At 35.0% G+C, this 14,512-nt stretch overlaps 1 protein-coding gene across 4 annotated transcripts in view; it reads left to right on the top strand.

The window, feature by feature from the left end:
* Nucleotides 1-14,512, top strand: part of DNAI7 (dynein axonemal intermediate chain 7) — a 70,615-nt gene that overhangs the window by 28,278 nt on the left and 27,825 nt on the right. For 3 of the 4 annotated variants that reach the window (XM_042946080.1, XM_042946081.1, XM_042946079.1), the window contains 5 exons: nt 1,002-1,103; nt 1,967-2,104; nt 7,034-7,180; nt 9,743-9,846; nt 11,627-11,936. In XM_042946080.1, coding sequence (XP_042802014.1) covers nt 1,002-1,103; nt 1,967-2,104; nt 7,034-7,180; nt 9,743-9,846; nt 11,627-11,936 — 801 coding nt within the window. The remainder of the gene's footprint in view (nt 1-1,001; nt 1,104-1,966; nt 2,105-7,033; nt 7,181-9,742; nt 9,847-11,626; nt 11,937-14,512) is intronic. The other variant, XM_042946082.1, reaches the window with a different exon arrangement.

Genomic DNA, 14,512 nt, shown 5'->3' with positions numbered 1-14,512 from the left:
TATACCAAAACTCAGTAAGTCATAGTTTCTTAATATGGAATGTGAAATCATATCAATGAAGTTTTCAGAGTGTTATACTAAAACATTGATCTGTCTTACACTTTAAATTGATCTTGTATCCATGTATGATTTTGAAATATCATACATTGGTTGCTTAGAAAAACTTGATTTACTGAATAATTTCCTTCCAAATGTTGACACGTTTTTATTATTAGTTACCAAAAATCACATGCATTGATGTCTTCCCCAATCAAATCAGAAAGGTTTTTAAGGATTGAGAAAATGTCAAGCTCACAGTGGTCGATACAAGTTTTTTTGTTTAATTTGAATTTTTATTTGAAAGCTTGAATTTTATTATTGGTAACAAATACTTTTAATTCTTTCCTGAAAGTGACATACTCAGTGCATTCATTTTTGAGAGTGTCTGCCAAAATACTCAAATAATCATGCAAGCAGTGGTTTCTCAAGACAGCTTTGTCCTTTGAAACATGGCAGAACGCTTTATGCATACTTCTCGCTTTATGCACATAGAACAATCAAAAGACTTATGCTGAAGGGTTGACACTTAACAAAATTAATAATTTTCACTTCCTCAGGTCACTCTTATATGAAAATGGCTGTTTACTACCCGCAAACCCCAAAGAATATGACTCCTAGTATAGCTTGTGCCTTGATTTGTGCTGAGACACCAGCAATTTTAGACCATTTTGCACCATTAGTGTAAATGTATACACTGCAAAAGAGGCAGATACTGTTTCAGTATAATTATGAAGACATATTTGACCTCACAGATCCCTGAAGAGTCTTGGGGACCCACCAGGTGTCTGCAGATAACTTGCAAACCTCTGTTTCAGAGGAAACCTTTTGGAAATACCAGTTACATTGAAACTAATTTTAATGTTCATTTTGAAACTCAGTATTTTGCCGAATAAAGTTTAGATGCTACCTGTGAAACATAAAGCTAAAATTAAAGAGCCCACCAATGTATCCCCATGCAACAGGATCTAGAAAGGAGGAATGAAGAACTTGAAGAACTTTATTTATTAGAGGAGTGTTTTCCTGAAGCAGAGAAGTTGAAACAAGATACTAGATTGCTTTCTCAGGTAAAACTGATTTTGTGTGTTTGTGTGTGCCACAAGAGGAAATTATACTCTGATATCCTTTTTAATCCCCTCAGATTTTTAATTTGTCTGTAAAACATCTCTAATTTGACAAATCTGTCATATTGCATGTAGCAAAGTAAATTCACATACCTTTGTAGAAAACTATTGTCAATAATAAGACCCTTGAAATTTTTGTATCTTTTGACTCTGATTTAATTTTGGGGGAATCTATACTGAAGAAATTACTCTGAATTAAAACAGAAAACTTTGAGCTTAAGTCAATCTAGCATTGCTCAAAACAATGTAACTTTGGAAAAAAATAAAGGTTATTATAAGGAGAAAAAGAAAAAAAACTATAATAATATGGCAAAAGATGATTACACTATAATTTTAAGCAAAGTACAATATGATTACAAGTGTAGAAGTTTCATAGACTGCAAAATGAATGGAAGTACTCATACTAAAATGACAGTGGTGATTAACAATTAGTAATAATTTGGAAAAAAAAAACCCACAAAAAACAGTAATAATTTGGTAAGTAGATATTAGCCCAAGTGTTGGCTTTTGTAAATACAGGAGCTATATGTTTAGAGACGAAAGCAAAACAAAACCAACTCATAAATACTGTTTTTTAAAAATATGACAATTACTAGAATTGCTATTTATTTGAACTAGTGAGGCTTATAAATTATTTTGATATAGAGAATTTGGTTATTATAGAGATATCTCAAGTAGGCAGTTAAAGTCATAATTTTTTTTACGTAAATTGGGAAAACTAGATTATGAGAACTGATACTTGGAAAAAAGTTATTTAATCTTTGCATTTTCATCATTGTGACCCTTCCAACATTTTTATTCCACAGTGGAATCACTACATTCAATGTGATGGAAGTCCTGATCCTTCAGTATCCCCAGAAATTAATACTTTCATTAGTCTGTGGAAAGAGGAAACAAATGAGACTTTAGAGGAAGTGATCGCGAAGAGTAAATTAGTGCTAAATGTATGTCCTAGAGTATTACTCTGTAATTTTAAGTTGTTTAAGTTACAAATTGTCTGGTATCGACTCCAAAATAGAAATAAATTAAACAAATATATATTTGTATTTGCCAATTAATAACACTACTGCGTGTTTAGATATCGAGAAAAATATTTAACCTTTCTCTTTTTTTTTGTTTTTACAACTCCCATTTTTATTTTTTATCTTTGCCACCTTAGATAAGGTCTGTATAGCATAAATGTGAAACATTATGTGTCTAATCTAAGCAGGGGAAAAAAAATCAAGTTGCATCCATTTATGTAGATAACTTGGAGGGAAAGTGCATGATTTTATCTTGAGTTGAAATTTTCCACTATTTGGTGATTCACTACACATACTTTTCTATGTCAACTATGTGCCAGGCACCTACTCTTCTAGGCATGAAAGAACAAAGATGAAGAAGAATATCCTACCTTCTGGTTCTGCAAATAGGATGGATAGGCTACCCTGAGGAACTAGCACTTTATGATGCACTTAAAAATGCTAAAAAAATAATGTTTTAATGATATTTAAGTTCATTGCCTATTTCAAAAGAAAGTAAGGGAAAATCTTGGAGGCCATAAAACAATTCAGAAAAGTGGGCAAATCTCAAAGTGAGTGGCTTCCCAGAGACACCACTTTCCAAGAGGCTTCTTTTTCTGTTAAGTCTTGGGTTAGCATTGGTTTAAAGGACCATCAGGAAGCAAAGCCTAGGGTCCATGCAAGGTGGCAAGTTGGATCAGAAACTCCATGTATGGCTGGGAGCCTCAAAAAGTTATTGTGGATGATAGGGGAAATACCTGCTCTGCAAAGGGAGATGATAAGAACTTGTTTGGCTCATCTTTAGCTTATTGAAGGGAAACAAAAATGTCTCTACTGAGAATTCTTAATCACAAGTGAATCAGAAGTTGTATTGGAAGAATTTACCAAAATATAGCACACAGAAAGAGATAAAGAGATGAAAAATATTAACGAGCAGTTAATGGGTATGTATGATAGAGTAAAAGGGGCTAAAATGCATCGAAAAAGGGTACCAGAAGGGAATGACAGTATTCAAAGAGAAAATGGCTGACATCTTTCCAGAATTGAGGAAAGATACAAACCCTCAGATTCAAGAAACCCAACAAATCCCATTAGGATGCATAGAAAGAAACCCATACTAAGCACACTTACATAGTAGTAGGAACTGGAAGGAATTCACTGCACTTGGTCCTATTCTAATGCTTTTTGTTGCAATTCCTCACCACATTCTTGTGCTGCTTGTCACTGGGGTTTACTTCTTCAGCATGTTGTTATGAAGATGGAGTAACTCCAGACCATTAAGCTCATAACATGCATTGCCTAATTTGATGTGGGCAAGCGTATGAGATCCATTTTACATATGTAGAGAGAAAAACTGTGACTTGCTTAGAGTCTCCTATGAGACTTTAAATAGGGCTTACTCTGACTTTCCAGCAGCTCCCAAGCCTCCTGTCCACTGTGAGATATTTGGACACCAGTGAATTCATTGTACAGGGTTCTTGCCATTGCACATCCTCTCTGCCGGCTGCCATGGCATGCTGCTGGCCCAGGAAGCCAGTGCTCTGCAATAGCTGGGAGAGAGTGGGAAGTAGCACTGGAGTTCACTAGTGATGAGCTGGAAGTGAAATCTTCCTATTATGAGAGTGGGTTACAGAAATAGAAGGAAGAAATAGTACAGAAAATGAGGAAAGGGCAGGTAAAACAAAATAGGAGAGGAGGATGATCATAGCAATAGGAAACTAAAGAGGGCGGCACTTGAGGAACAGAAAGAATTGGATAGCAGTGACCCCACGGTAAACACTAAGTTCCAAATTATCAAATGTATTTATTTGGCAAGCTCTTATATAATACTTACTATTCCAGGCTTTAGTAATAGTTACTTGCTGAATTCTTATAATAACCCTAGGAGGTAGGCACCAGTATTCTCATTTTACAAATGAAGAGGGCATAGTGATGCACAGAGGTACAAAGATGTTATATAACTTACCCAAGTCCACACTGCTAGTAGGAAGTGGCTAGGATCGAAGCCCTGCATGCTGGCTTAAGTCCATACTGCCCTCCACCACAATGCCACCTCTCTTAATTGAGAAAATTTCTAGGTATTATCTGTGTCAGTGTTCAAAACTAAATCCTGCCACTTATTAGTTGTTCCTTGGTCATGCTGTGCCTCAATTTCTCTCAACACTTTAAATATCTCCACTCTCTTCTTGATTAGATGATTTCTGGGAAGTTAAATGTAATTCGTAATTTTGTTTCTCTTAAGGTAAGGTGTAGTTTCCTCTGGCTTCTGTCGGGATTTCTTATCTTTGATTTTCTGTAGTTTGAAAATACTATGCCTAAGTGTAGTTTTCTAGGGCATTTATCCTGTTTGGTGTTCTCCAAACTCCCTGAACCTGTGGTTTAGCATCTGATATTCATTTAGGGAAATTGTTATTTCAAATATTTCTTCTGTTCCTTTCTCCCTCTTTTCTCCTTCTGGTATTCCCTTTACATGCATGCTATACCTTTTGTAGTTGTCCCACAGTCCTTGGATACTTTGTTCTATTTAAAAAAAATTTTTTTTTTTTTACTTTTTGTTTTCTTTGACTTTAGTTTTCAAAGATTCTATTGTTATGTCCTCTAGCTCAGAGATTCTTTCCTTTGCTAAGTCCAGTCTACTAATAAGCCCACCAAAGGCATTCATCCATTTCTATTTGGTTCTTTCTTAGGATTTCTATCTCTCTGCTTTACGTTGCCCATCTATTTATGCATGCTGTCTGCTTTATCCAGTAGAGCCCTTAGCATATCAATCATAGGTGTTTTGAATTCCTGGTCGGATAATTCAATATCCCTGCCATGTGTGGTTCTAATGCTTGCTTTGTCTTTTCAAATAGTGGTTTTTGCCTTTTGGTATGACTTGTAATTTTCTCCTGATAGCTGGACATGATGTACTGAGTGAAAGGAAGTCGTATAAATAGGGCTTTAGTAATATGGCTGTGAGGTGGGGTTGGGGAGGAGAAGAATCCTATAGTCCTGCAATTAGGTCTCGGTCTGTTAATAAGCCTGTATCTCTGCATGGTGAACTTCACAAGTGTTTTTAATTTATTTTATTCCCCTCAGGTGGGAGGGGATGGCTAGTGCTAGCTGGAGTTATTTCCTTTCCCCCAGGTGAGTGAGGCTTTGATAAAAGTCCCAAAACTTAGGCTCTAGTTAATTAGTTTCCCCTAAGATCAGGCCTTGTTAAGGATAGAGTACTCTGGTGTATTTCAAAACCGTTCCTTTTCCCTTCCCTCTGCTGGAAGTAGGAGGGGATTCTGCTCCCATATTTACTGTGAGAACCTGGTGGAGCATTTGGAGGTAAGTCTCACAATATTGTGGGCTCTCCTCCTTCCATGGCTGTGCTCTCCTGGAGTTTTTAACTCTCAAGAGCTGTCCACACTAAGCCTTCAGTAATTTGTCATTTGCAGTTTCAGATGTTCTTATCTGGCACTGGTTTCTGCAGTGGCTTTGTTCCTGAATATACCATGGTAAGCTAACTCCCTCTGTTCACTTATAGGTCTTTCCAGTCTTGAGATCAGGCGTTTGCCCAGTCTCCTCCCTTCTTGTTGATCGAAGAAGAGTTGTTGATTTTTCAGTCTGTTGAGCTTTTCACTTGCTGTTAGGAAGGAGTGGGGTCTTTCAAACTCCTTACCAATGGAATCAGACTGCCTTAGTTTCCTTATCTATAAAAATAGGCATAATAACAGTATCTACCTGATAGAGTTATGATGAAGATAGAATGAATTAAAACATAAACATTTAGAACAGTTCCTGGCACATAGTAAGTGTAGGAGAGGGGAAATTCTTCTATCCTTCAAGCTTTCAGCTGGACTGAGAATTCAATATACATGAGACGTGCATGGAGACCCAATAATGAAATTGAAACCCAAAGAAATGACCAAGGCAGGCAGTTTTTATACATTTTAGACAATCGATTTGTGAGGAATTTACAAGATAAGGAAAATAGGTGTTTGTGAGCTTTAGTTAGTAAGGAATTCTAAGTGGAGTTTGGTCTGATGTGGTAGATTAGTAAAAAAAAAAAAAAAAAAGTAACAAGGTTTATTTCTACAGTTTTCTTGAGTTTAAAGTTCCTATCTCTGGTCTTTTTACTTCTTAGTACAGGGAAGGTATTTTCATACGGGAGATTTGTTTCCTGCTTTCAGGAGACAGAGGAGGGTGCAAGTGTCTTTACACTGGTTGCTTCTCAAGTAGCTTCAATTCAAAATGATCAATATGCCATTGTGCTACATTTGGGGGTGGCCTGCCGTGGGCACCTATATAAATATTCAGTACATATTAGTAACTATCTGCTCTTCCACCTTCGTCTCATTCTCCTTCTCATTATTGTTTATTTGCTTGTTTTAAATTTTTTTAATGTTTATTTTTGAGAGAAACAGAGAGCAAGTGGGGGAGGGGCCCAGAGAGAGAGACACACAGAATCTGAAGCAGGCTCCAGGCTCTGAGCTGTCAGCACAGAGCCGGACTTGGGGCTCGAACTCACAAACTGTGAGTGAGATCATGACCTGAGCCGAAGTTGGGCACTTGTCTGATTGAGCCACCTAGGTGCCCCTCCTCCTCATTATTGTTATATCACTATTTCTATTGTTCCATTGTCTTCAGCATCCAAGCTATGCCTCCTCTATAACTTGCCAATAGTTGAGAATTTTTATAAAGGAGTATCTGGAGGAAATATTTTTATTTTTCCATGATCTTAAATAATACAATTAACACAAGAAAGGATTTTTATGTTTTACTGATGATATGATGTGTTCGTCAATTCTAAAGTGATAGAACATTGCCTTTTCACTTTTTCTTTGACTATTTGTCAGAAGTTTATTTTTAGAGTAAATTTTTACTTTACATTTTACTTTATAGTTAATTGAGAAATTGAGATTACTTTTATTGCAAACGCCATCATATGATTTGGAAGATAAAGCTATAATACAATACCAAGGATCAATTCTAGAGCTGCAGGAGCTCCTCCATCTTAAGTTCAATGTAGCCACAGAACGACTTCTCAGAGTAAGTGTGATTATTTTACTCATAACTTATGATTAACTTTTATAAGAATGAAAACTTTATGCTACATAATAAAACATCTAGTATCCTTTTTTAATTAAAAGGCTATGGAAAAGTCAGTAGAATAATAGGCACATACATTTATCCGGATCTAACAACCATAAATACTTCTTTTTTCCAAATTTTTATTTATGTTTATTTTTTGAGAGGGAGGGAGAAGAAAGCAAGCCGGGGAGGGGCAAAGAGAGAGGGAGAGAGAGATCCTCAGCAGGCTGCACGCTGTGATGCGGGGCTTGAACCCATGAGCTGTGACGTGAGATAATGACCTGAGCTGAAACCAAGGGTCAGATGCCCAACCAGCTGAGCCACCCAGGTGCCCCCAACCATAAATATTTCTAAAGAAAAAAAAAGCATTATCAATGTAGTTAAAGTCCAGTTTTTTTCTTATACTTGTTAAGGTTTAGTGGGATCACTATGAAAATAAATTCACTAAACATTGTATGTTAGATATTCACTACTCTAGATAAATGAGTTGAAAACAATTATAATTATTGGTAGTCACTCTATTTTTCCCAATTATCTTATCGCTAAAAATAATATCGAAATAACTGTAAGATCATTATTATACCTTAGGAAGTAATAATTCCATACTCTAATATCCAGTCCATATTTAAATTTTGGCTACTATCCCATGAATGTCTTCTATAGCCGTTTTTGTTTTATTTTGTCCTCTAATCAGAAAACAGCCTTAAGGTCACACATGGTTTGTGGTTATTTTGGTTTATTTTGGTCTAGAACATGTCCTCTGTATAGTGTTGGTAGCATATGTTCTAACTACAAAAAGAAATGCAAAGAAGGCTTAAACTTCACTAAATTTATTGTTAGTAATATTCATATAATTTTGCAACTCTTTGATTTGTAAGAAAAACAGGAAGTATATTAAAATTATTAGTAATCAAGATTATTTTAAGAGAAAAACAGTACATAAAAGATTAGGAAAAAAATACTGTAATGTTAAATTTGAAGTGGAGATATCAGTATGAAGCAGATTTCTTTTTAATCCTTAAGATGGAACCAAGTCTAACTGGGGTAAACAGCTGATTCCGGGTCTGGAGCAAGGACAGTGAAAGATGAGATTGAATTATCTTGTGCTAGAAAGCAAATAAATACTTACACACTATTGGAGTCATATCCAAAGGCATAGAACTAGCCTAAAGAAGCTTTCACTGGTCAAATTTGCAATAATTTGAATATCAGAAAGAATAATCATAATTGATTATAACACATTAAATAAAGAAAAATCCATGGGTCTAAAGTGATAACTCCAAAAAGGAAGGGGGACAGTGGAGTAGGGGGAACGAAGAGTTCTTTACAGAAGAATGCCATCTGATAAATGTAGAAGGAATTGTAAGTTAGAAAGTCACCATTTTTCAGTCCCCGATTGTAATAAATGATAAGGATCATTTTCACCTAGATAATTAGGTGAAAAGTTGTTGAAGAACACCTGATTCTCCTAGTGCCAAAGTATTAGGCCACAGATTATTTATTGATTGGGGAAAAGTATACTTTGTAACTGGGAGAATATGGGTACTTACACCTTAACCAAGTGATCAAGTCCACATTGTTAATAGTGGGACATCATAGAGCTCCTGATAGGATGCAACATGAAGAACACAACATAAGGTCCAATGCCTTCTTGCCAAAAATAACTAAGCCTATGTACACACCTAACTTTCAAAAAAGTTACAAAAAATAAAGGGGATAGAAAAGCAAGTTAAACAATACCATGAGGAAACAATCAGATAAATTCACAGTGTTCTACAAGACAGCTATTCCGGATACTTCAAAAGGTAATGTCACCTTTTAAGGAAAAAAGTGTGGGGGATCAATGACTTTTTAAAAATTAACAATATATTCAATCTCCAGTACTTCTAAGGTTTTACAATATGGCAGCTATACACATACAGTATTGACTTATTTGAGGCATTTAAGAGAGCTAACATGCAACAAGCTCTATTTGTTTTTATCAAACATTCTTAAGAACATCCTTAAATTGTGCATTTAATGTTGGACATCAAGTGTCAGACTAATGAAACATGACTCATTTGGATTTCATAAACTGGAAATTTTGTTTTCTAAATTTGATAATGTTCAGAAATGAACTAGCTTTTGCAGTAGCATGATCTACATTTTAATAAGGTACAGATAAAGAAGCAGGTGTATAGTTAAGATGAAAAATCATGATAATGCTAAAATTGAAAAGGGTTCATGGTAATCATGATAATGCTAAAATTTTAACAGTAATCCTGGGAATACAGGAGCAATTTTAATCCTTAGAGACTGTAAGGGAAACTGAGTGCAAAGGTGAAGCACATTTGTATCACTGAAGTTCACTTGTATCATTCAGAAAATTTTTTAAAGCAATTTTTTGTTAGTTTGATATTTTTACCCAGATTACTCTTTTAAGTAATAAAGGGAATCTAACACCTAAGTAATGAAATGACTCTTGTAAGTTGCATAATTTATGAGGCCTCTAATCTTTTATGTTTTCTTTTTCTGTTACAGCAAGCTAGTACATTAGCAGATCTGGATAGTGGAAATATGGAAAAAGTCATTCAAGATGAAAATGTTACTGTGTATGTGTGGGCAAACCTCAAGAAGAATCCAAGGTATTCCCATGGGTGATACTGTAGGTCAAAAGACATTGGGAGTCACATCATGATGACCAGGCATATGTCTTTTGCATAATAGTGTGGTATACATGGATAAAACCTATGTTAGGAAGTCAGCCAGCTGGAGTTTGAATCACAGAACTGCCATTTATTTACCTGAGGCAAGTTACTTAGCCTTCTGGAGCTTCATTATATCAATGGTCAACTGATGATTATATTACTTAACTTAATAGGATTGGGTTGAAGGTTAAATATTAATATAAAAATCATAGCATGATGTTTAGTACAAACAAATGCTGAATAGATAAATGTCTTCCCCTTTTCTTTACCCACTTAATTCACACCCCCCATAGGGTGGTAGGTGCTTTCTACATGGCAATCTAAAACTTTGAAAATCTTTGTGAACTTTTTAAATAATACTTAAAAAATACATATATATATATAAATTATATTTAATTATATAAATTATATAAATAATTGTATATATTATATATAATTAAATATATGATGTATAATTATATAAATTATATAAATTTTATTTAATTATAAAAATAAAATATATTTATATTATATATATATATTTAAGTGATGTTTCCCCACTTATTTACAGGTAATAACATCTTTCTGAGAAATGAGAGTGATAATGATAAATTTATAATTACTTCTGCTATTTAATCTTCAACAGTTCAAATTAATTGAGTTAGTATGGCAGTGAGTTCTAGGGGAAAAAAATTGCAAAGTAAAAGTTAGGAGGCCTAGGTTCTGGTCCCAGCTCTGAAAAGGCTAGTCATATGATAGTGGAAAGAATTGGACTTTAATTTTGATATTTAGTAACAGGAATGGACAAAATACTTTCCAAGTTACATTTGCTGTAAAATACTCTGGTTTAAATCTAATGAGACAGTGTATTAATATAACCCTTTTCATTATAAAATGTGTTGCCTATAGAAATTACTCTGTATAATTTTTAAAGAAGTAAAATGAATAGCCCTCTATTAACTGTCCAGATTTAAGAAGAGAATTAGAAGAGAATTAGATGGTGTCTTTTTACTAAGATAGTGAATAGTGGAGGCAGAAACAAGTTTTGTTTTATTTGATGATAATGAGGGGGGCTGCAGGCATGACGAGTTTAATGTTGGGTCTGTTGAGTTTGAAGTACTTGTGAAATATCCAAGTGCAACTGTCTGAAGGCACTGAAAAAATCTGAGTTGATCTATTTTGGGGAGTCATTATCATAGATCAGTAGTTCTTAACTTTTTGGGAGTCATAGACTCTTACAAACTTTATTACATACACATCATAGATAAGGGCATTTTTGGGCCTCTTAAAGCCGATTCAGGGATCCCTCTTCTGTCCCACTACCCCATCCCAAGACACATAGAACTCATGTTAGAAATGCCAGATTACATAAGTAATGATTGAAGCCATCAAAATAAGATCCAAGGAGAATATGTAGAGGGAGAAAGAAAGAGGGCCTGGATAGAGAACTGAGTAATATAATATCAACATTTAAGGGACAGGAAGAAAGCCATACAGGGGAAACAAAGAAGGACCTGCCTGAGATGGAAGAGAAGAGTATGGGGTCATACATCCCAAGAGAGTGTTTTTGAGAAGGATAACACTAGCAACTGGGTCCAAATTGCAAAGCAAGCAAGCAGGCATGGGTTGGGACTCAAACCTGTGGCAAAATTAAAGTGGAGAGAAATCTTGCTTAGGTATAGATTCTCAGCAGACTTCGTTTTCTACAGTCTCACCTTTTTGTTAAAATCATTAACAGGTATAGAAGTGTCAGATTCTCTGAAACACAAATTAGATTTGAAATTCCAAGGATTTTAGCAACAAGTGGCATTGCTATACGACTCCTGCATACTCACTATGACCATGCCACACCACTGCGCCCTGTTTCAGCATCATTACCAGGACATACTGCCACAGTAACTCACTTTGTCAAAGGTGAAGTTCAGAAGGGAGAAGCAGAAATCAGCAAAGAGCTCCAAGAAGAGTATAAGCAACAAGAATGTGAGTCTGTATCAGTTTGTGAGGAAGAAACAAAAGTTGAGGAACAAGGTGATACTGAAGTACAAATGGTAGGACACATTTTTTAAATGTATACATTTTCTTTATGTAAAAAATGTTATTAGATTCCCTTGAAGCATTCTCAAGATTTTTTTCCTTAACAACTAAGAAATTGTCTGAAAGCTGGTTTCTTGCCAGTGGCTCAGTTTTGAATGTATATATTTTCTTCTTGCCTTTTATTTATAGTCACTATTCATAATTGAGCCTGTTGTTTCCACATCCTAAAATTCAGCACAGGAATTGCTCCTTTTTATTCTAGGGATATGCCTGAACAGCTTTGAAACAAATTTAATTTTTGTGTATTTTATTTCCAACTCACTTAAGGGAACTTGTCATTAAATGGAAATTTGTAGTAAATACTTTCACTAACTGAAGGATTATCTTACATTACTTTCTCACCTGTTGGTTTTATAAGGTGGAATTTTAGAAAGTAAAATTGATTTTCTTAAATTGCTGTACTCCTCTCTTAAAATTGGACATCTTTAGATATAATAACATATTTGGGCAATTTACTAATCCTACTCCTTTAGTTGTTTTCTGCTCTTTTCTATTTCTGGGATTTTCAAGCCACTTACTTTTTATGTTAGAATTAACTGTGTCTTTAGAATTTTTCAGAACTGAGTGGCTTTTAAGTTTGGCCATAAACAATCTGCATTTTAGGAAGGTCCAGAAGTAGCAGGTTTTCCTACAAGTGCTAAGACACGACATGCATTGTTTTATTGGTTTATTTTCTTTAAACAGGGTTAAGAATTAGATTGAATACGAACTTGAAATCAGAATAGGGATTTATTAGATATTCTAAGAATAAATTTAATTGAAAAATTCCACTTTAAATATTACACCAGAATAAAAGATTATAAAGATTCTTTAGCAATATAGAAAATGGATATGACATGATGATCTAAATACAAAGACTAGTATTTAGAGTATGATTACGAGCATGTCAAAATGAAAAGGAATAGGGGAGGAGAACCCAGAAACTTGTATATAGCTGACATTTTGGAGAGGTGTAAAATGATTTGCTCTTTTAAAAAAATTTTTTTATGTTCATTTTATTTTTGAGAGAGAGAGATAGATAAAGTGCGAGCAGGGGAGGGGCTGAGAGAAAGAGAGGGAGACGCAGAATCCGAAACAGGCTCCAGGCTCTGAGCTGTCAGCACAGAGCCCGATGTGGGGCTCAAACCCACAAACTGTGAGATCATGACCTGAGCTGAAGTCAGTGCTCAACCGACTGAGCCACCCAGGCACCCCACAAATAATTTTCTCTTTAAAAATTCGTCACTTAAAGAAATGATCTTTGATCAATCCTATAGCTTTAAAAAAAAACAAACAAACTTAAAGCTTAAAAAAAAAAAAAAAGCTTAGGTAGCTTGGTAGCTTCACTAGAGTTCATATTTCCTGTTATCCTGCCTTTCCTGAACATACGGGATGATTACACTCTTCACCACCTTGAAGTTAGGCATGACCATGACTTGCTTTACCTGATCAGATGTGAGTGGAAGGGACATACTGATTTCTAAAGGTGGGAAAAATAAAGAATGAGTAAATGGGCCCTGGACTTGACATTGTTTAAATATGCAGTAAAAAAGGCCAAAATGAAAACCCATTAACTTAAAATTTGACAGGATTCATGGTTGAACATTCAGAACTGTTAGATGCAAAAAGCATCTGAAAATGTTTGATCTTGATCTGATTAAAAATGTTGGATAATTTCTCTCCCCTCAGGTCCCTTGATTATATAATTAATGTTTTGTGAAAACCCACCAGCATTTTATTCAAGAATTTCACATTTAAAAATTTTTAAATTAGAAAACATAATTTGATAGATTACTTGAATTTACATGGCTAACACAATTCTTTCTTATGCACACGTCTTTATTAAAGGGGCCTCATGCAGTGATGATTTATTATGCTCTGTAAATGTTGGAAATAGTTATATATAAAAAATGTAAGCATATAGGGACGCCTGGATGGGTCAGTTGGTTAAGCATCCAACTCTTCATTTCAGCTTATGTCAGCATCTTGCGGTTCGGTTCATGAGTTCAAGCCCTGTGTCGGGCTCTGCACTGACAGCATGTGGAGTCTGCTTAAGATTCTCTGTCTCCCTGTCTCTCTGCCCTTCCCTCTGCTTGTGCTCAAGTACACACACACACACACACACACACACACACACACACACTCTCTCTCTCTCTCTCTCACACAAAATAAATAAATGAATCAAAAAAATGTTTTTAATGTATAAGCATATAAATTCACTGACATACTCAACAGTGAAATTATGTATTTTTCTCAAGGTCTGTCATTTATTTCAGACAATAAGGAGTTATTTACAGTAAGGAGTGCTTTCCTTTACTGTCAGCAGTTGAGCTCGAGAGTACCAAATGAAGATTTCCTCAGCTCAAATGGCTCTTACCAATGTGTTTACATTGCGTTTTTCTGTTATTATTTAATGTTTTATTGAACAGTTTCAACGTCTAACTAACAGTATGCCAATACCTAATGTTGATAATGCCACAAAAGTAAACCCAGCAAAAGCATTCCACCCAGTGGTAAATTGCATGTTTTATAGAATGTTGAAGCTGTCCTC

The sequence above is a fragment of the Panthera leo genome, chromosome B4 (assembly GCF_018350215.1).
Source record: "Panthera leo isolate Ple1 chromosome B4, P.leo_Ple1_pat1.1, whole genome shotgun sequence".
NCBI classification, from domain to species: domain Eukaryota; kingdom Metazoa; phylum Chordata; class Mammalia; order Carnivora; family Felidae; genus Panthera; species Panthera leo.
The sequence above is the reverse complement of the archived record's forward strand: the minus strand, read 5'-3'. Positions and strand labels throughout refer to the sequence as shown.